The sequence below is a fragment of the Synchiropus splendidus genome, chromosome 2 (genome assembly GCF_027744825.2).
Source record: "Synchiropus splendidus isolate RoL2022-P1 chromosome 2, RoL_Sspl_1.0, whole genome shotgun sequence".
Lineage (NCBI taxonomy): Eukaryota > Metazoa > Chordata > Actinopteri > Syngnathiformes > Callionymidae > Synchiropus > Synchiropus splendidus.
This window is the reverse complement of record NC_071335.1, coordinates 31,325,578-31,348,581: the sequence shown is the minus strand read 5'-3', so window position 1 is coordinate 31,348,581 and position 23,004 is coordinate 31,325,578. Positions and strand designations below refer to the sequence as shown.

The 23,004-nt window shown below is 42.6% G+C and overlaps 1 protein-coding gene across 1 annotated transcript; it reads right to left on the bottom strand.

Annotated features, from left to right (window-relative positions):
• Positions 1-1,658: 1,658 nt before the first annotated feature.
• On the bottom strand, positions 1,659-5,363 carry LOC128753743 (tubulin beta chain-like). Its single transcript, XM_053855778.1, has 5 exons — positions 5,164-5,363; positions 3,841-3,949; positions 3,659-3,769; positions 3,336-3,580; positions 1,659-2,807 (listed from the first exon to the last, which is right to left on the bottom strand). Exons 1-5 carry the CDS (start codon positions 5,218-5,220, stop codon positions 1,995-1,997), a joined length of 1,335 nt encoding a protein of 444 aa, XP_053711753.1. The 5' UTR covers positions 5,221-5,363; the 3' UTR covers positions 1,659-1,994.
• Positions 5,364-23,004: the final 17,641 nt, after the last annotated feature.

The following is a 23,004-nucleotide window of genomic DNA, read 5'->3' as shown; positions in this document are numbered from 1 at the left end:
CAGTGCTGTCAGAGTGCAACAGCTTGTCATTTTTAATCCACAAGGATGAAGGAGGAGAAGAGGCAGATGTGCTTGCTACACCATTTTCATGACTTACTTTTCATTGGAAGCTAAATAATATCATCGGCTATTCATCATTTAAGTCACGTGGTGGCTGTGATGTAAACCTGTGTTTTATGTGTGAATTGGCGACAATGCAGTTTTGTTGGACAAACGTGTTGTAGCTCATAGAGCGGCTAACACTGTTGATAAATCACTTAAGATTGACAGTATCAGTGACCTTAGTTTTTAGCTCTTCATTTTGAATGCAAGCTGGTACGTTCTACATTTAGGTCAGACCTGGGCAAAGGATGCCTGCATTTTTGTGGCCCGTTTGAGTCAGGCTGAAACTATTATATCTTTATTACATATTTTTTTCTCCCTTTTCTGTTATTTCTCTTTTATCACCACTAAATGTCCTTCTTTTCATTTTCATTTCTAGTTCCTCAAAACACATTGAAGGAATACTGAAAATACATTTTGAAATATATATATTGTTATATTGTTGCTTTCTATAAAATAAAATATTTCAATAGGTTTCATGGCATATTTACACTTCTCTTTTTAGGTTAATTTTGTCCTTGCTACTTAAGTACAGTGGTACCTCAGTTTTCGAATGTCCCGGGCTTTTTTAGAGTTTAGAGATTTAGAGATTTTTTGCTTCGAATTTCGAACAAAAATCCAGAACTCGATCGCCCCCGAAAGAAGCCGGAAAAAAACAAAGTGCGCAGAGTGATCAGCTGACCCACAACGCGCTTTGTTATTGTGTTTTACGCAGCCTCTGTATGCAGACGTGTCCCGTTAGCTACATTTACTTTCTTCATATTGAGGTGTAAAACCTTTCCTGTCTCCGCACTGGACCGTGGTAGAGTGTCACAGGGGAGGTGCTCGCTCTCCACACCTCCGAGGCTGGAGCGCTCACTCCAGGGTTTGATGTCCTGTTGTCAGCTGGAGCTGGGACAGGGATGAGGCGAGTCTGGGACAGAGCGTTACTTGGTTTATGACTTTGTCACAGCCAAACTGCACAGAAGCGCACATTCAGAGCTGGACACACACCGGGCACCTCTTCACTTCTGGAGAGACCTCACTCACTCAGCAACCCCTCCCACATGCAGCGGCCACACACATAGACACCTGCAGCAGACGCTCTACATTCACTCCTACAAAAGCCTATTTTAAGGCTTGGAACACAATATTTCTTTTTCCATTCATTGTAATGGGAAAAATCTATTCAGATTTCAAACAAATCGCTTCTGGAATGGCCGTCTGGAACAGATTGTGGTCCAGAACCGAGGTACCACTGTATTTATTTTTAGAGATATTTTTCCATGATGTCTCATAGTCATTGTTTTTGTCTTTCTTTTGATCTTGGCCCCTTATAACCGTTACAGTCTAATGTGGCCCTTCAGGAAATTTAATTGCTCTCCACTGGTTTAGGTGAAATTAAGTGTTGCTCAACATGATTCTTGAGCTGTGGCAGACTGATAGTACTATGAGCTGGCTGTATTAATTATGATATGTTGTATATGATCTGTATATTTCTAGACTTTCTAAGCATGTGTTTTATACTTCTAAAAATCTCAAAAAAAAAAAAGAAAAAGATCGTCCAAGCATTCACAGTTTGTTCACAATACATTTATTTCAATGTCAGTCACAGTAGGCCAAAATGTAAAATGAAAAGCGTGGACATGAAGATTCTTGGTCCAGATATGACAACGTTTAACAGAGGAATATTAACAAAAAGGTCACAGGATGTGTTACTACTACCTCTACGTGACCACAAGCAGATCAGCGCTGCAACTCCTCCTCTGGTGGAGTAAACGAAGCACGAAGAGCGGGGAGAGAACCGAGAGAAGAGAGATGTAGTGTTGTCGTGTGAAATAGAGTGGAGCAGATCAGGACTCAAGCGAGTGAATGAATGAAGTTAATCGGAGTGGCATCAGTAGAGCGGAGGCTTAAGCCCCTTCCTCCTCCCCCTCCTCTTCAAACTCGCCCTCCTCGGCGGTGGCATCCTGATACTGCTGGTACTCGGACACCAGGTCATTCATGTTGCTCTCTGCCTCGGTGAACTCCATCTCATCCATGCCTTCGCCAGTGTACCAGTGGAGGAAAGCCTTGCGGCGGAACATGGCAGTGAACTGCTCTGAGATGCGCTTGAAGAGCTCTTGGATGGCTGTGCTGTTGCCGATGAAAGTGGCGGCCATCTTGAGGCCGCGCGGCGGGATGTCGCACACGGCTGTTTTCACATTGTTGGGGATCCATTCAACGAAGTAGCTGCTGTTCTTGTTCTGCACGTTCAGCATCTGCTCGTCCACCTCCTTCATGGACATGCGGCCGCGGAAGACCGCGGCAACGGTCAGGTAGCGGCCGTGGCGGGGGTCGCAGGCGGCCATCATGTTCTTGGCATCAAACATCTGCTGAGTGAGCTCAGGCACGGACAGAGCCCGGTACTGCTGGCTACCACGGCTGGTGAGTGGGGCGAAGCCCGGCATGAAGAAGTGCAGACGGGGGAAGGGAACCATGTTGACAGCCAGCTTGCGGAGGTCGGCATTGAGCTGGCCGGGGAAGCGCAGGCATGTGGTGACGCCGCTCATTGTGGCGGAGACCAGGTGGTTAAGATCTCCGTAGGTGGGAGTGGTGAGTTTGAGGGTGCGGAAGCAGATGTCATACAGGGCCTCATTGTCAATGCAATACGTCTCGTCTGTGTTCTCGACAAGCTGATGGACAGACAGGGTGGCGTTGTAAGGTTCCACCACCGTGTCTGATACCTGCGGGGGAAATCACAGGGCTATTTGAAATGACCCTGGATCTAGCACAAGCAAGACACTTTCAACGCTTTCAACGCATTATTGGTTTGTGTTTGCAGTTACCTACTCTGACTCACCTCTATGTCTTCTTAAGATAGATCGCCCACTTAAGCTTCTGCAGATATGCACTAAGGTTATCTGAGATACAGTGGTATTATACTAATGGCAACGTCAACTCTTCATCACCTCCGAAATGATTCGCTCCCTCACAGTAAGCCTTCTCCACTGCAGAATTATGGTTGCTAAAAATGGATTGCTTCCCTTTGTCGGAGCTGAGGGTGGAAGCTGAGCAGCAGTGTTGACTTCCCTTCTTTCACTTTAGTTTGCTTTCTGCAGGCAGCTATTTTTGTTTTTTTTCATCATTTATTCTTTCTGTTCTGTCTGCTTTCATCATCACTACTTTGAATGTTTTAGCATTATTAAAGTGAAAAACTGCATTTTACACATTAAACGTTATCATTTAATAAGCCATACGAGAGATGACTGTACCTTTGGAGAAGGCACCACACTGAAGGTGTTCATGATACGATCTGGGTACTCCTCCCGAATCTTGCTGATCAGCAGGGTTCCCATACCAGAGCCGGTGCCGCCCCCGAGAGAGTGTGTAAGCTGGAAGCCCTGCAGGCAGTCGCAGCTCTCGGCCTCCTTCCTCACAACATCCAGAACTGAGTCCACCAGCTCAGCTCCCTCGGTGTAGTGACCCTTAGCCCAGTTGTTGCCGGCCCCACTCTGACCTACAGTGTTAAAAGGCGCGTTATAATGGCAAGTTCAATTTTCATTGGTCATTTTTTTTTTGGCTTCGCTTCACGCACCAAAAACGAAGTTGTCAGGTCTGAAGATTTGTCCAAAAGGGCCAGAGCGCACTGAGTCCATGGTTCCAGGCTCCAGATCCACCAGAATGGCCCTGGGCACATACTTCCCACCTGGACCGACAACACAACACATTTCAGTCACCACTTCAAGGTCTTGGATGTGTCAAAACAGAAGTACTCACCAGAGGCTTCATTGTAGTAGACATTGATTCTGTCCAGCTGCAGGTCACTGTCTCCATGGTAGGATCCTGTGGGGTCGATGCCATGCTCATCACTGATCACCTCCCAAAACTAGAGCGAGATCAAAGAGAACAAAGTCAGCAAAGGTAGTAAGCATAACAACCAACCATGCCAGGTGTTTGAGTTGCCCCTGAGCGTTCAAAAAGCAGCACACATATCTCTGTCGATACATCTTGGTGTAGGACACGTGCATTTTTTTAAAGTTAAATACGGAATTCTCACACCTCACCCTCTAGTATGGTGGTGAACTGGTCCAAATAGGCTTGGCCGACTCACTTGCCAGAATATTTGATGCCCGATCAGTCACCTATTCACACTTCTACCAGGGCATAAGTGCAGCAGTGATCCAGTGTCACGTGTTGGTGCGTCTCTTTGAATCAGATGAACCTAGTCTCACAGTGTTTTATTAAAAGAAATGTACTGTAGTGTTCCACTGGGGAGCAAGATATATTCATATGCCCTGACATTAGCACAATATGTGACCTTTGATAGCTTGACCACCCTGACAGAGGGTGATCAATTCTTTCTATAAAAAGAAATTCAGTGTGTATAAATTAAAGGCAAATACATCACTCATTTTTTTTGTTTATATAATTCGATTTTTGGTCAATTCTTTCTCCCCTGGCTGCCGAGATTTTCCAAAAGGTCCTTAAAAAGGGTCCTAGATGAACACTGGCTTCGTTCTAACTCTACACGTCTGAAATCCTCTTGTCAAACGTTAAAGCAAATGCATCGATTTATGTAGTCATCACCCTGGCGAGCACACATCGGAGTGGCACGAAACGATCGAAGGCGAGACAACGCCGCACCATCTCCATCATTTTAATGCTCATGTCAAGTCATTTCTTACGTCGTGATAGCGCTGTAATAACAGTCATTTAGCACCTCAGGATGTTTTACGATCACGTGAATGGCAGTCTGGCACCTCTCCCGGGCCTCGGGCGTCTGTGCCACACCCCTCTCCTCACACTCAGACGGCCGTGCGCGCGCGCATACAGCAAGAAGTCGCGCGCGCAGCGCCGGCATGAGCGACGGAGGGGAAGCATCAAGCCGCGCGTCCATCAGAGGACACAGCAGCGGGGATGTCGCTCCCTGCCGCCGCCCATCACACATGATGCTATTGTTGGCCGCGTCTGCCCACTTACACAACACCCCGCCGCGATGACCTACTTTAGCTTTCCCACACTTCATTCACACAAAACCACCCCGGTCACGGAAAACAAAACAGTGATCGTCGCTCATGCAAATGTCGCCTTCACTCCTACCTTTGCTCCAATCTGGTTTCCGCACTGTCCGGCCTGCAGGTGAACGATTTCGCGCATGTTTGCGGCTGTTTGTTTTCAGGAAAGGTGAAGATGGAGAGGCTGTTGGAAGCTTGACGGAGTCCGGTTAGTCTGCTGCAGCGGAGTACCGCTCCCTCTGGCTCCTGGCTCCAACTGGGAAAATGGCGGAGAAGAAACGGGTCTGTGCAGGGTCCGCCCTGCGCCCGCGCTTGCGCAGTCAGTCCGAGTGCTGCAGCATTACGTCATCTCCATGACAACGACAACCGGGATCAGCCGGAAACTTAGCCTGTCTGGACTGAACCGGCTGTGTCTCCAGGAATGACACAACCGCTAGTTTCTTCATTGTTCAACCCCAGTGTAGCGCGTCTGCTTAGGTTCAGGATGAACTGGTTTTTATGCGACTTACAGCTCATATCGATACTGCCCCTTCATAGTGATGTCGTGGCTACTGGTGTCGTTGTGTTGTTGGCTCTGTCTGTCTGTCTGTCCGTCTATCTGTCTATCTATCTATCTATCATCTGTCTATCTATCTATCTATCTATCTATCTGTCTGTCCGTCTACCTATCTATCTATCTATCTATCTATCTATCTATCTATCTATCTATCTATCTATCTATCTATCTATCTATCTGTCTATCTATCTATCTGTCTGTCTGTCCGTCTATCTATCTATCTATCTATCTATCTCTCTGTCTGTCCGTCTATCTATCTATCTATCTATCTATCTATCTATCTATCTATCTATCTATCTATCTATCTCTCTGTCTGTCCGTCCTTCTACCTATCTATCTATCTATCTGTCTATCTATCTATCTGTCTGTCTGTCCGTCTATCTGTCTATCTATCTATCTATCTATCTATCTCTCTGTCTGTCCGTCTATCTATCTATCTATCTATCTATCTATCTATCTATCTATCTATCTATCTATCTATCTATCTATCTATCTATCTATCTATCTATCTATCTATCTATCTGTCTATCTGTCTATCTATCTATCTCTCTGTCTGTCCGTCCTTCTATCTATCTATCTGTCTATCTATCTATCTGTCTGTCTGTCCGTCTATCTGTCTATCTATCTATCTATCTGTCTATCTATCTATCTATCTATCTATCTATCTGTCTGTCTGTCTGTCTGTCTGTCCGTCTATCTGTCTATCTATCTATCTATCTGTCTATCTATCTATCTATCTATCTATCTATCTATCTGTCTGTCTGTCTGTCTGTCTGTCCGTCTATCTGTCTATCTATCTATCTATCTATCTATCTATCTGTATGTCCATCTGTCTATCTATCTATCTATCTATCTATCTATCTATCTATCTATCTATCTATCTATCTATCTATCTATCTATCTATATGTCTATCTATCTATCTATCTGTCTATCTATCTGTCTGTCTGTCTGTCTGTCCGTCTATCTGTCTATCTATCTATCTATCTATCTATCTATCTATCTCTCTGTCTGGCCGTCCTTCTATCTATCTATCTGTCTATCTATCTATCTATCTATCTATCTATCTATCTATCTATCTATCTATCTATCTATCATCTCTCCGTCCGTCCGTCCGTCCATCCGTCTATCATCTGTCTGCCTGTCTGTTTATCTATCTATCTATCTATCTATCTATCTATCATCTCTCCGTCCATCCGTCCGTCCATCCGTCTATCATCTGTCTGCCTGTCTGTTTATCTATCTATCTATCTATCTATCTATCTATCTATCTATCTATCTATCTATCTATCTATCTATCTATCTATCTGTCTATCTATCACATTAGACAGTAAACTCCCAAATGTGATTCACATTTGAATTCTGGTCTTAACCCAAAGCTTGTCGAGTGAATCAGAAGCCTGATGACGCAGCCCACATGAATAAATGACCCCTGGCTTTCGGAGACTCAGTTATCAGTTCATTGTTTTTTTGCAGGGAAGGCTTTGAATGACAGTTTTTCTCAGCCACTTTGGAACGTTCCTCTGAAAAACAGTAATAACACCTCACATAAGCACTGAACAGAGTGTCCTCCTGATCTTACGGGCCATATTTGTAGTTCCAAAATAGTACTGGCAGAGGAGATTCTGTCATTTGTAAATATTTCTTTCTCTCAGTATGGAGGCAACACATAAATGTATAAATATAAATCTGGTTTTTGGTCTGCTGTAAAAGAGGATTTAATTCGGTTGAGAGTCAAACCCCGCATCAGAATTTCAAGTCCTTGTGTCATTGTGTACAGACAAGTCAGTCAAATTTATTAGTCATGATCGGTCAGTATAACAGTGACTCTGGAAGGATATTTTGACATGAACTATACTATAGTTCATGTCAAAAAGGCAAAAGTATTTCTACGTTACAACTTAATGTATGAGGGTAATTAACTGCAACTGGACACGTTTATGCTTTTACTGTGCTGTCATTTGTTGACAGACCACGTCATTGATACAGAAAGGACAAGACAGCGCTGCATAGCTCAAAGGAAAAAAGAAGAACAAAAAAAGTAGAAATATCAAGATAGGATCATCTTTTAGGGGAATTTACATGCAGTGCAGTCTTCCTACACCTCCCAATGGTCCTGGAGTTTGACCCACAAATTCTCGTCCAGATCACAAGTATCTTCTCTCGCGATGCAGCATGGGAAGAATCTGTTAGAGTGTCTTATCCAGAATATGCAGGGATCTGCTGTGATGTCATGACATGCAGCATCCATGACAGCCAGATGGTCATCTGTGTGTGTGTGTGTGTGTGTGTGTGTGTGTGTGTGTGTGTGTGTGTGTGGCAGGTGATCATGAACTTTCCATCTCTAATGCTTCATGCATGTCCTTGTGTTAGAGAAAGTCAAGATTCACCCGGGAACAATGAACAAATTCCGGACAGATTTATGGAAAAGGTCTGATGGTAATTCATAGAAATGAGCTTGACAAAGGGCGACATGATGAACCATTTTACATAGTAGGACTTGTGCGATGAACTAATGCCTAAATGTCGTGACACACAAGTCAAGAGAAACGCATGATAATGCATTTTGATCCACATGAGCTGATCATGTAGAAATACAGAAGAGAATCGCTCAGTGATATTTGAATGGATGCACTAAAGCAGTGATTCTTAACCATAGGGCCGGGCCTCGTGGTTGGGCCGCGAGCGCCTCCTAGTGGGCCGCTAAAGTTTTTGGTTTTACACCTTAGCCACTTATAGTGGCAGTAGTGTGTCCCTGAAGTGACTTGACAGCTCCAAATCTGTGATAGTTACCAACTACGGAGAGGTTCTTGAAAAGAAAAGAAAAAATGATGAAGAAAGTGATGCCGTCGCCCCCAGCAGTAAAAACTGTTGAAGCAGTTTTGAAAATGAATTGGAACACTTTATGGCGATACTGTTCTTTACACTTCACTTATATCTTCTTTGGAGTTTAAATAGAAAATGTTATTTTTATTTTATCATATTTAAACATGATTTTGTTATATTTATTTTATTCATTTTTTTTTTTCTCGACAGTTTATTTTTGTCTATTCTTCGATTGGACTTTTCTATGACAAATATATTTGCAATAATGACATGGCTTCATGTCATTTCACAAGGTTTTGGTTTGTTTACGTGTAAGTACATTAAATATGGTTATTGATCACAAATGAAATCAAGAGTAAAGATTCAGTATTATTACTTCAATCGGCCTGGGCCCATTTGTTCTGGGAAAGGTGGGCCCCAAGGTCAAAAAGGTTAAGAAGGCCTGCACTAAAGCATTTGCAACTTGACCTCTTGATAAACTGCTGTTGCGCACAAGTGACAATGATGCGCAGATCGAACAAGAAGTTTCGAGAATTTCATTTCTGATCTGGGAAATGTACCAAAGCGACTGGGAAAAACTGTGTCACTGGATTGTGTTTTCTTCCACCTCAGCCGAAAAGTCGAGCCTTTTTGCTGTAAAGGGTTTCTGAAAATGATCCGTGCACTCAGCAGATTGAAGTTCAACCTACCAACCACAGGGAGGCGATAGAGATCAGCTAATGTCAGGAGGGGCAGGCCGGTTGCGATATTGGGAAACTCCGTCTGAAATATTGGCGCACGCCTTTGCGTTCATTGCACTGACTTTTGATTCTATTTTATTCGAAGTCCCTGGATTTACATGTACGACTTGTAAAAGTTAAATAAGACCAGAGTCTACATAGGCTTCGCTAGATGGCGCTGTTTACAAAAATTAAATTTGCTTTAAAACGAGACGATGCAAGAATAATATTTTGCGGCGACACAAATAAAAAAAAAATGGTAATCACACTTATACGGTCGATAAAATGAGAAAAAAAACATTGAAAACCTGAATTTGGTGGTACATTTAAGCAGTCCATTTGGAAATGTTCCGTTTCTGGTTATATTCAGTTTATTGTTTTCCATTTATTTATTTATTTTTTGTGGAGTGCAGTGTAACCAACAGAGCTCTGTTTTTAGACCTAACCTCCATCCAAGTAAAAACATGCATTTAATTGCATTTAACGTGTGCAAAAGGATGTTTCCTAGGTAAATTGGGAAGCACCAATCCAATTCCAATCTCAGACTTTGTAAATTGAAAGGGATACAAAACAGACAGTAGCACCTTTATCAGTATCCCATCCTGCTCATTTCAGGGCTCTTTAAACTGATATTGGATCCCACTGGAGTGTGAGAGTACATCTCTTTTCATAAAATACTCCATAAGCTCAGGCTTCAATAAATGGAAATCTCCTGATAGTTTTGAATTGCCTTCATCCTTCACTGGTAGACGTTCTCCTTCCCTGACCACACCTACTTGTCCGGTATTGAACCCCATGACAGAAGACAGAAACCCAAGCTGGGAACGTCACCAGGCCAATTTTGTTCAATACGTTACATGAAGAGTGCCGATCAGTCAAAACATATTAGTTCATTTTTAAAGAACCAGGTGGTGACAGTACAGTGGTACCTCAGTTTTCGAACGTCTCGGACTTCGAACAAATCGGAATTCGAACAAAAAAATCGAGATTTTTTAAATTTGGATTTCAAACAAAAATCCAGAAACTCAAATGCCCCCGGAAAAAACATAACATGCGCGGACCGATCAGCTGACCCACAACGCGCTTTGTTATAACGCAGCCTCAGTATACAGACGTGTCCCGTTAGCTACATTTACTGACTGTTTTTTCTTCATATTGAGGTGTAAAACCTTTCCTGTCTCCACACTGGACCGTGGTAGAGTGTCACAGGGGAGGTGCTCGCTCTCCACACCTCCACTCCAGGGTTTGATGTCCTGTTGTGGGCTGGAGCTGGGACAGGGATGAGGCGAGTCTGGGACAGAGCGTGACTTGGTTTATGACTTTGTCACAGCCAAACTGCACAGAAGCGCACATTCAGAGCTGGACACGCACCGGGCACCTCTTCACTTCTGGAGAGACATCACTCACTCGGCAACCTCTCCCACATGCACATCTTTTTCCATTCATTGTAATGGGAAAAGTCGATTCAGATTTCAAACAATTCGCTTCTCCAACGGCCGTCTGGAATGGATTGTGGTCGAGAACTGAGGTACCACTGTACCATCTAAATACAATTCAGTGTTGGACACAACCAGATCATATAAAATTAATGTGTTTTTACCTTTGAAAAAGACTTTTTGTTCTGTCGCGTTCATTCTCAACATTTCACGTTATGTCTGGATCTTCCAAAGAACACTGCACCCCAGTAAAAAGTGAAAAAACGTTTATACAAATATCCGACTGTCATATAGCTTTACGGACCCTTACCATTTTAACACGCCAGTAGACTTTAATCAGAAGCTTATTAAGTTTTTAAAGACTGGGAACGCCGCGGGCGCAGGGAAGACACACTCAGGAGGCTGCTGCTTAGATAGAGCTGTCCTTTATGGGCAGATGTGTCCAGAGCTTATTTTCTGCTCCAACATTGCAATAAAATCTGTGATGCCTCAGGTCATATTTGCCTCTACCAGCTGTGGGTTCTCTTCTCCGCCTGCCACCGGTGCTGCCCCGGCTCTTGGTCACGCTTCTCAAACTCCAAAGTGACTTCCACTGAGTGGAAATCATTATTATGGTGTTGGACAAGCTTCAACACATTTGACTGGCACCTTTCACGCAGTGCATTTCAGCGCATGAAATATGTGGTGACCAGCCGTTTATCGTCTCATGTCAAGGCTAGCCAGTCAGCTCAGGCTCATTAGCTCAATGGACATAAAAGCGCCACACTGAAGAGGACACTTGGCAGATTTGAACAAGACGCAAACACACACCGTCTGAGAGGAAGAAATCTGTATATAAATCTTACATTCACTTTATTACGGCCATGAAAGCAGCATAAAGACCGCGTCTTCAGCTTGGCATTTTTACAGTGACAAATTACGAGAGTGTTTACAAGATACCGAAATGCACTCTTTGTAAATGTGGAAGGTGAATGAAAACGTAATGAACTTGTTGGGTAAAACCCTCATTACTTATTTACAGTACGACTGAGAGATGAGATAAGTGAGCTGGGAACGTAGCCAGCGTCAGAAATCGATACAATGTTTAACTCAGGAGATAAATAAAAAGGCAAATTGCGGGTGTTACACGGAGCAGAATAAATGTCTGGTATATTGAGTCTCTGTCTCTGTCTACCTTGTTCAGGTGACAGATGGGGAGGGACCAGGTTGTTGATGTGTCGTCGTGCGTCAACTGTACTTGATTTGTGTCGGCTTGGTAGAATACAGAGTCACAACTAAATCATTTTTCGTTGCCAAGCAGTTGCTCCTCTGTCTCATGTCAGTCATGTACGGGGATTTATTGACTTACACTAAGTGTCGCAAATCTTAGCCTAAGTACTGTATATAAAAATGTCCGTAAGTGATACACATAGTGCTGGAGAACAAATCTCTGATTTTTGTGGGTTATGACATAAAAATAATCCCAAGTTTGTTAAAGATGTGCACCCTGTGTTTAGTATGGAAGCAGGGAGCTGCCACCTGGAATTTATTTATTCACTATAGTCAGTATCACAGTATTATAGTACGTTATTTCGTGATATTGATGCATTCAAGCAGTGACTGGATGATCAGCGAGATCTTGCGAGACCAGGAAAACACACTGGAAGATCTTGTGTGTTGCTTCTCGGGCAGAAATGAAGGTTCTTTTATTCGTCAAGTGACATCACTCCCCATGCAGATTTTCATGATTTTCATACACCCTTGCGGAGATTAAAGAAGTGGAAAAGAGTCGGATGAGATGGAGCAGAACATTTGATGCTTCTCTCTCGAGTGTTGGAAAATAACGTGAGACTTGAGTCAGATTTCTCTTGTGCTATATTTGGTTTCTTTATGCAAAATGACAGTGAATGCATCACGTCGGTAAACAGAAAAGTATGTCACATCTGCTCATGAATCTTAAATCATTGGGTTGTATTTAAATAAATCGGTCAACTTTATTCCCACAAACATGTGACATCTAAACAAATGAAGAAACGCGATAAGCATCAAGGAATAACATGATATGATAATATTTTCCCCTGCGAGTTTCTGCGAACATGAGTTTATTCTGTGGGACAAGAAACAATGACAAGAAGCAAAAACAAAAATCTCAACTCATAAGAAGAGGATAAATGCTGGCTCTCAGAAGGGTTTTTTTTTTACACAATGAGTTATAATCTTCACCACCATCTGATCCGGATGCCCCCTGGACGCCTCCCTGGGCAGGTGTTCCGGGCATGTCCTACCGGGAGGAGACCCCGGGGAAGACCCAGGACACACTGGAGAGATGATGTCTCCGGTCTGGCCTGGGAACGCCTCGGGATCCCCGGGAAGAGCTGGAGAAGGTTTGTGCGGATCGGGAAGCTACCCTGCTCCGAATGCTGCCTCCACGATCCGACCCCGGATAAGCGGCAGAAGAAGGTGAAGGTGAAGGTGAAGTTATAATCTGAAGTCTCAAGGGCCATAGAAATGCAGTGAATGGTTCGTATGTGGCCCTCAGTCCGCATTTTGCCCAGGTCCCAGGCACTACAGTGATGTCCCATTCAAGGGTAAGAGACATCACAGCAGAAGTTTTGGTATCTGGAACTCAGCATGTATCACTGTCCATGGTGGGTCTGGCATATCGACACTAAAACAAGACAAAAAGTACAAGAGCAGACTAAACAAAAACACAAAAAGCTCAGAAAGAACAGGAGCTGCTGAACTAGCCGCCTTGGTTGCTGGAACAATGAGATTGTCGCCACTGACAAATGGCTCGTGAAGCTGCATCCACATCACTGGCCACCAACAAGGGTGCTACTCTCGGTGGGGATGCAAGACAAACCTGGGAAAAGGGACCTGTTTCTGTACTACTCAAGACCCACCTGCCCGTACGGCTTGGTGAAAACACAGCATTGTGATCTGCTAGCAAACAACATTGTTTAGCCTCTGAAGTGTTCAATCCTGACTGGGCAGGTGACTAGTCTGAACTTAGGTCTTGTCTCTTAGCATCCAGATTGCTGTTGCAGTAAGAGCCTCTTTCAGTCTACTTCTCCCACCATCTGGCCAAAGAATACAAGAATTCTTAAATTCCGAAATTGTTGTTTTGATTAAAAAGTCACAAGCAAAACACTGATGGAATCTCTCAAGCTTTTCATTGGCAAGGACAAAATGACATGACGTTGATTCAGTGAAATGGGGTTCATGTCCAAGAGGTTATCTAAAGTGATGAAGGGAAGAATAGATTTTCTGGCTACTGAAAAATGATGAGCGCTCCGACCTCCGTGTACAACGCAGCTCAAAAGACATTCTGTCATCTTTCTTATTGATTCCCACCACGACGTGACCTTCCACAGAAAACCTTGCTTTAAGTCAATTTTCAATTGTGCAAGTATGCAGATTCATAAAGGCCCTAGCTTGCTGACACACATACCAGAAACATACAGCTGCACTTCCATCTGTCAGATACTGTTCTTGACGAAATGCTACGCTAATGAAAAGAGACAAAGCACTTGTGGTAACTGAAAAAATACAACATAGAACTATACACTATAAGGCACTTTACACCTGAAAAATGTGGCCCTTAAGTCGCAAAGTTCAAAGACGTTGTCATACAAGGAAGAAGGGCAGGTGTTTGAGCACCACCAGTGGTCAGTCAGTCCACATCCCTGGTGTCATTTGTGCTGTACATTTTGCCATGTACATTCATTCACTCCCCCTTACCTGCAAGCACAGACCTGGCAAAGGGGGCTGTCGACGGTCCTTTGTCCGTATTTTCATATGAAAACAATACAATTGACATGTAGTCATTTTTCTCATTCCTCTTTCATCCTTTTTTGTTAGCCTTTTTTAACATAGGTTTCATAGCAGATATACTCTTCCTCAGTGGCGTTTCGTGCATATATATATATATATATATATATATATATATATATATATATATATATATATATATATATATATATGTGTGTGTGTGTGGCAAAAGCACAGTCTCAGTTTCGTATCAGAAAGACTCCAACCAGATAGCCACAGTTTGCCGACCGCGACACAAGAAACATGTCAGAGTATAATCACACTGCTGCGCCAGCGTGCCCCATTATTGACATGTTAAACTTGAACAAAATAAATATCTCAAACCATACCTCATTGGAAGTGGCAAACTCCGCCTGGTTATCTCGCCGGCGTAGATGCCGCGGAAATACAGGGGTGGAGAACAGTGTGATACGCACTGGAATGTCACCAAACATCTGTGGTTTCATTGCTCTGAAGCTTGTTTGCCCATAAATATCCTCATATGTTAAAGCCACAGGCTTCCGAGAGCGAGAAACGAGTCACGGTTTGTCCAGAAAAGACGTTATGAGTGTCCAATCACAGGACGCGTACAAGTCACGTTCAACGTGAGGCCAGCAAGAAGGCCTCACTCTCCCCAACTGGTGATCTGAGACTCTGACACTGTTGCTGCTGAAGGCCTTGGACATGACCACACAAGCTAGCTGGATTCTGATTGGATGAAAACTCTAACCTGGAAAAACAACACTGGGATACACACTGACATGAGTATGATTATTATATATACTTTCAAAATGAAATTCACTTTTGTCATAAATATGCTGATGATTCCTGGTTATGTTGGGCCAGCAGAGAAGGCCTTGCTGGTCCCGACAGTCCGCCACTGCTCTTCCTTCTATCCCTACTAACAGTCTTCTAAGGTCCATCTTGTCCTTCAGTACTGTAAATATTTAGGATTTTTCTCCATCATGTTTCATAGTCACGAAGGCCCCTCACAACACTCGCAGTTTATTATGTGTCCCTTCAGGAACTGTAATTCCCTGCCTCTGTGCTTGCATGTAGTGGTGACAGTGCACTTTTGACATGACTCAACATCGCACTCACAGACACGCCATCACCATGACACAATGATTCATTGCTCATTCAATCGATTGAGTCCAGGTTTTAAGTGGCTCTGAGCTAATGATCAGGCCAGATAATAGTTTGTGCACAACATTCATGAAGGCTGAAGAATGCAGCAAAGAAAACGGCCAGTTCTGAGTTGTGAATCCCAGGCGAGACGATTCCTCCAAGCTCTGCTTCCGGCACATTAATAAGTCAGACTCCCATCAATACCCTGCTGCATTAGACGCCGTCCCTCACGCAAGCAGACAAGTGGATTATTTGAATGCATACCTTCATCTTCGCCTCCATTTTTTCAATCAACCCCCTCCTCACTTCCACGCAGCTCTCATGTCTAATCACGTCCCCTCAGTGGTTCTCATCAATCCAGCAGGAACCAAGCTCCTTATGGATCCATACTCACCCAGTACAGAACATTTACGAGCACAATCCATCTTATTCAGGTCCTGGGACAAAAGCTCATACATTCTTTTTCCATATGAGACGCCGAAGAGCAATTGAAAATGACTGAAATATGTATTGCTGGGCAACAATGATGACATGATGATCAAATTTGCCTTTTCACAAAGCTATTTTTATTTTGTGGATTGTGGAAGTAAGTTTGATAATGAAACCTCTAGGGGTGCATCACATCTCTCATCACTCTGGCATAACTTATAAATTATATATATATTCGTGGAGGGAACAAATTAATTATCATGAAATAATGACAACAAAAAAAAGTGGCAAAATATTTAAACATTTCATTGTTTTGATTTTATTAAATTTTACAGTTTGCTCCAGACAACACGGAATGTTTGTAACAGCGCTTTCACACTGTGGCTTCTGTCTTGAGACAAATCTCTTTCGGAGAGGAGGTCTGAGACGAGAATACAAGCAACTCGGGTTTTGGCCGCGGACTGGATCCCGTCTCATGAGGTGCACTTTGTCTCCGGAAACTCTCAGCGGGTGGTGAGCTTCTCACTTCAGATGACACGGCGCTAGATGCCAGAAACTACGTGTACAGTGCCACTCCACATAAACATGATAAATGCCGGCAGTAAAGGGTCTGATCGCTGTCAGGTGTAGGTGGACAACATCATTGAAACTCACAGGAGTTGTGCAGCTGCGAGCTGCAGGAAAATTGTGCTCGGGAATGGGAGTGCAGTACAGCGGTCCAGGATTCGCGATGGGTGCGGATGAGTTCCTGGCACATCACAGCTAGGATGATAAAATCAACAACAAACATGGAGGAATCCCTGAACAAAAGCAAACAAAAGCATCTGTTTGCTTTTGTTCAGGGGTGTTTTTCACTACACAATGGCCAGGGTTTCCACTACTCTGAATGTACTTGAAATTCTTATAAAATTGACTTTCTGATACAAATATTTTCAAGACATTAAAAGAGCTTTAGTTTAAATAAGGTGATATAAAAACTATTATTGTGCTATTGCACATATATATATATATATATGGCTCAAGCTGAACACACCCAAAACACTGTGCAAACTTTCTATCAAAACAAGTAGCTTCCCAAAGGAAGGACACAGCCTCACATGAGGAAAAGTGTTGTGTTGTCAAAGAAGTTGAATCACTTGGAATCAGGCCTCCCACTGCCAAACAGGAAGCCTGGCAATGTTGCTCAAAACCAGCGGTTTTCAAGAAAGTCTGAACGATCAGTTAGGTTTCAGCTGTGGATGTAGGATGTTAGCAAATGCTTCTTCTTGACAGGGGTTTCACAGATTGTGCTCATAAGTTTGAATTATTGTGGAAAGAAAGTCCTTATTTGTCACAGAGATGAGTGTGAGTGAACACCAGCAGGGAAACACTGCTCATATCTCTGCAAAATATATTTCTGCTTCGGCGCTTGTTGAGTTTAATGCAGGAGAATGGATTGAGGAGTTAGGCACGAAGCTCATATTTATCATTACGATGATGGTCAGGTTCTCTTGCGGACACAGTGAGGTGGAGGAAACGGTCAATCGCATATTCATTTCATCTTGGAAACTGAGCTGCTTGATAAGAATGAGCTTTCACGTTTGCGCTCCATCTGCAGAAGTGGATGACATCACATCTTTCATTACCGTCGTTCAAGGCTAAGAACGAGAAAGTTGAACACAAGAAGTGAGCGGTGACTTTTCACGTCTCATCTGTAGTTGTCAAGGTCAGTGACTTTGACATTATCTGCTTCGAGCTGTCTGCTGATCATTTAGAGGATGATTTATGGAGGTAGCAATGAGGTCTGAACAAATTGAATGGGAACAAAAAAAACGATTGAGGGAATGAGTTACATCCAAAAGAGTTTCCAACCCAACTCTCCAAGTGCTGATATCAAAGAGGAAGGTGTGTCATGTTTGGTCTCTCTTCTGCTTTTATGTTGTCATGTCCAGTGTGTGTGGTTTCCTTTTCCTTCTCTCCCTTCAGCCTCACAGCAGCACAGCTGGATCCCATTGTGCTGATCAGACCCCACTGATTTCTATACCTGGGTTCTAGTCTGCGCTGCCAGATGGTTCTGTCATGATTGGCTCAGGTGAACAGACCCAGTTGCTGAATTGTTGAGGACTGACAGAAGACTCGGAAGAGCGAGGGTAGATTTAACAAGGTTTATTAACAATTACGCGAGAACACAAAAAGACCAACAGGAACGATGGACCAAAACGCGGAGTGAGGAACACGAACAAGGACAGAGAAATACCGAACAGAAAACAGGCGAATAAGTTTAAGCCTGACTAAGGAGGACAACAAAAATGCACTTGGAACTTAACTCACGAGGCCCAAATAACAGAAAGTGCTCTGTGCTGGTTCAACACATGCACACGAGGAAATAATTACCACAAGAGGACAACAAAAGGTGAGTTTTACAAAGTACTCAGACACAATAAAATAGCGAAAAGTAAGAAAGAGAAAACTGAGCGAGGAGAACAAACTAAGAAGGCGGCAGAAAGAAGATCAAGCACGCACGAAATGTGGAATATTAGCAGTACAACAAGAGAGCAGAGGATCGAGAGAGAGTTTATCATGAAATGAAGCAACCATCTGGCAGCGCAGACTGGAACCCAGGTGTAGAAATCAGTGGAGTGTGATCAGTGGAATGGGATCTAGCTGCGCTGTTGTGATGCTGAAGGGAGAGAAGGAAAAGGAAGCAACACACAGGACCGCAGGACAAACAAAATAAAAGCACAAGAGAAACAATGCAAGACAAGGTCAGTACACGTTCTTGTCCTTTCATCCGTCTCTCTGGAGTGACTGGCCAGAAATGTTCTCAGAGAGGACAGAAGGAAGTTTGTTATGATCACATCTAGTTCCTTTTATTGACTTCTTGCATGTATTAGAATCAAGTCGTTGAAGATTCTTGGATTTAGAAAGCAGAGTTTGCACATATAGGTTGAACCTCAGAGTCTCAGTCAGAGGAGTTCCATGGCAAATGTGTTGAGATGGATCACACAAGAAGTCAGTCCTCTTGTTCCAAAACTCAAGTGCTGTCAGCGATGGGGCTGTCTCCGGTGATGGATTTCCTCTCCGCAGCACATCACTGCACAGATGTAATCATTCAGTTCCTGAAATAGCATGACGCTCACCAGCACACACAAGAGGCTTCCATTAACGTGCAGGAAATCTCAAGCACAAAGAGATGGAGATGACAACGACGGAGCTCTTAAAGCAATTTCAGCGATAAAGGTCAAGGATTTTCTGAGCCGCACCCACATCTGATCCATAAATATATGTGCATTTACATAAATAATAGAAGTGCACATAATGAGCTTTTTTCCTTAAATATCAAGGACGACTTTCTACTACGAACCTTTACCATGACGACAAGTCTCGACGCTAGTCTGGGCCGAAATGGCAAGGATTATTCATATATATATTATTCATATACAAAAATCCACATCATTTTCATATTCTTCTCAGTATTAGACCGTACCCACCACTTCTCAGAGTCTCATCCAAATGATGCCTGCCTATCCATTTTAACTTTAATCTGAGAAGAGGTTAGCGCTACTGGAGGTACCAAACGTGACCGCTTACCAAATGTGTCCTACCTGCCGCGGAGTGATGACGTCACATCCGGCATGTATGATATCTTTTTTTTAAATGTTTTAATGAGCCAGACAAAATTGAAATAAAGGATTTCAAGGCGATTTCTACCACGTGTAGCATTTATTTCCACAAAATACCATGTTTGTCATCAAATCGTTTGCAAAGTTGATGTCCGTTCGTCTCCGCAATCTGCGGAACAACACGTCGTGATTGGCTGACATGTACGGAGCTTTGTTTTTTTTCGACATCGCCCGAGAAATCAGAATAGTCTCCACAGTAGGCACTTTTACATTTCCAGATACATTTTTATTCATTCACCAGGGAAAACATCCATCTATGAAGGAGTTTTCACCGCTGCCAAATCGGTCCCACCACTTCTGCGTTAGCTGAAAGACGCGTCGTGATTGGCTAACATGTACGGTGATTGTTTTTATGACTAAAAACAATCACGACTAAAAACACCTCCAGATGTACATACGTACATTATCTACTGTGGAGTCTATTGTGATTTTTGTGCGATAGAAAATAAAAACGATGCCCTGTACATGTCAGCCAATCATTACGCATCTTCAGCTAATGCAGAAGTGGTAGGACCGATTTGCCAGCGGTGAAAACTCCTTCATAGTTTCATATATTCCCTGGTAAATGAATCAAAATTTATCTGGATGTGTATAAGTGCCTACTGTGGAGACTATTGTGATTTCTGGCGCGATATGAAAGAAAAACAAAGCTCTGTACATGTCAGCCAATCACGACGCGTTGTTGAAGAACGGACATACACTTTGCAAACGATTCGATGACAAACATCGTATTTTGTGGAAATAAATGCTGCGATAGAAATCGCCTTGAAATCATTAACATTAAAAAAAAATTCTAATAATAAAAAAAAAAATATATATATATATATATATATATATATATATATATATATCGTTCGTATCGTATATGCCGGATGTGACATCATCACTCCGCGGCAGTAAGGACACATTCGGTAAGCGGTCACATTTGGTACCTCCACCGGTGTTCAGAACAGCAATTATTATTTATTCATTTTTGTGAATAATGTATTTGCCTTTGTGGTCTTGAGACCATTAGCTGAACCATGATTACCCTGTGGACGGTTTGTCCTTGAGGTTTGAATGTTGACCACTGACCCTTTCAAAATAGACTGCCTTCCCACTTCACAGAGAACGTGAAATACTTCTTTCGGGCATTGTGACCCATTGGCTCAGTGAGGCTGAGAGTGGTTAGCGATTTTTATTTCTGTTTATTTCGAGTTAAATGATGGAAAATGCAGTGGTTTTCAAATGAGGTGACGGTTTCTTGATTTGGATTTATGTTCATTATTAATTAATTTAACATTTTAAAGGCATACACATTTATATGAAGGAAAAAGATGCATAATTCAAGCTGTGTGTGAGCTCACAAAACTTTTTTTTGCCACGAAAGAATCAGGTCGTATTCTATCTGAAGCAGCATCACATTCACAAAACATGTTAAATATTTCAGGTGACGTAACATTTGCTTGCCATATTTCAAGTTCATTTATTATTTCATTGAATTATAAAAAATAAAAATTCAAGGACAGACAGGAAGGAAAACCAGGAAGGAAAACCAAGGCAGTCACCAAAACAGGAGGCCATAAGACGCAAACAGATCCGAGAATGAATTTCAGGATCAAGAAAACACACACTTGTGGAAAATGGACAAAACTCGAATACAAATCACAAGGGACCACGGAACGTGAGTACGGAAGTGAAGTTATTTTAGCAGCAGGAGAGTGAATTTGATCTGGCTGGAACTCAGGAGTAGATGATGATGAGTTCCAGGCCATTCCTGAAGCTCTCAGCAACACAGAGAAGTTTGGACAGGAAGTCAAAATCTGAAGCCAAAATGAAAGCAGAGCATGACAAAGTACCAACTAACTCATCATTTATAGTTGTGTATTTAGTAGTGGTGGGACTTTAACAAGTTAATTATGATGAATTAATTACAACATTATTACGATGAATAAAATACGACTAAAAATGTAATTTCAGTTTGCTCTCCAGACAGCAGGGAACCTTTGTTCCTGCTCCACTGATCCCACTGATGCACAAGACACGTGGCAGCTAGGATGATAACAACAACAACAAACATGGAAGAATCCCTGAACAAAAGCAAACAAAAGTAGAGAGTTTGCTTTTGTTCAGGGAGGTTTTTCACTACACAATGGCCAGGGTTTCCACTACTCTGAATGTACTTGAAATTCTTATAACATTGAAATTCTTATACAAATACTTTCAAGACATTAAAAGAGCTTTAGTTTAAATAAGGTGATATAAAAAGTTGAATGTAGCCACCATCCTGATTTATTGTGCTATTGTCAAACTGATGCAAAATAAACAATATTTTGTTGTTTAACTGTATGTTTGTAGTTCCATGTTCCATCATTTGATTCAGTCATATACCAAATACATTAAAATTCAAAAATGTGGCTCCTTTGGCAAATATTCTTATACCATATATGACTACCATTAATGGAGATTAATTCATCACAAATTCTCGAATTAACTAGATTATTTTTTTTTAATCAAATCCCACGTCTAGTATTTAAAATAACCTTCATGTATTTGGTCATTCAATGGCACAATCATATATGATTCATTCTTTCACCAAGGGAGCGCTGGGATGAAGGTGTGAGGGAACCACGTCAGTGTTTAGGAGATGCAGAAGAGCGGATGGTAATACAAATGTGATTATGTTGTAATGAACTGCACCACAAGTGTGTCCTTCTCTTGAGAGACATGATGAAGATGAAGCCAACGTTCCCTCCATATTCTGCTATCACTGCGGTGTCTACACAGAGGCATGTGGTGTATGGAAGATATAGTCCCGGAAGATTCGGCGACCGCCACTGTTATTCTTTTCCATCCTTACACTGTCACGTGTGGACGGTTGAAACGCCTCCAGGGTTTTATGTCCATCTATAACATGTAATTATACGCATGTGGGGGGACGTGTGTCGGCTGGGAATTTGCATCCATCACACACAAATTCACTCGACAACACCAGCGCCTTCACAATACATCACTTATTCATTGTAAGCTGCACCTGAGGAGCAGTGTCACTCCGTTCGGATGCCATTTTGGGACAGATATATGGCACCAGATCAGGACTACATTTTGGTTGGGCAATCTGAAACATTTATGTGAGACTAACATGCAAAAAAATAAGAAATCAGACAGTTTTGCACACCACTGCGCATGAACCTCACTGGTCGGCTTCCTCTGCTCCTTTCACCTGGACAGGTGAGAGTTGAGGTTGAGGCTAAGGCTGACTTGTTGTGGCAACCCCCGATGGGAAGCGCTCAAAACACTCACCTTCAGAGGAAAAAAAATCTGACAAAACCATATATTTAGGTTTTTTTTTATTTTATGAAAATATAGAATTTAATGGATGCACATAGACACAACATGACGGT

What these genes read in the sequence shown, in the direction of transcription:
- LOC128753743 (XM_053855778.1), bottom strand. Translation starts at nt 5,220, where the DNA reads ATGCGCGAAATCGTTCACCTGCAGGCCGGACAGTGCGGAAACCAGATT. An exon ending in ACCTGACAACTTCGTTTTTG is followed by an intron (nt 3,581 to 3,658) that starts GTGCGTGAAGCG and finishes TTAACACTGTAG; the next exon opens with GTCAGAGTGGGGCCGGCAAC. An exon ending in GTGTGGTGCCTTCTCCAAAG is followed by an intron (nt 2,808 to 3,335) that starts GTACAGTCATCT and finishes TTTCCCCCGCAG; the next exon opens with GTATCAGACACGGTGGTGGA.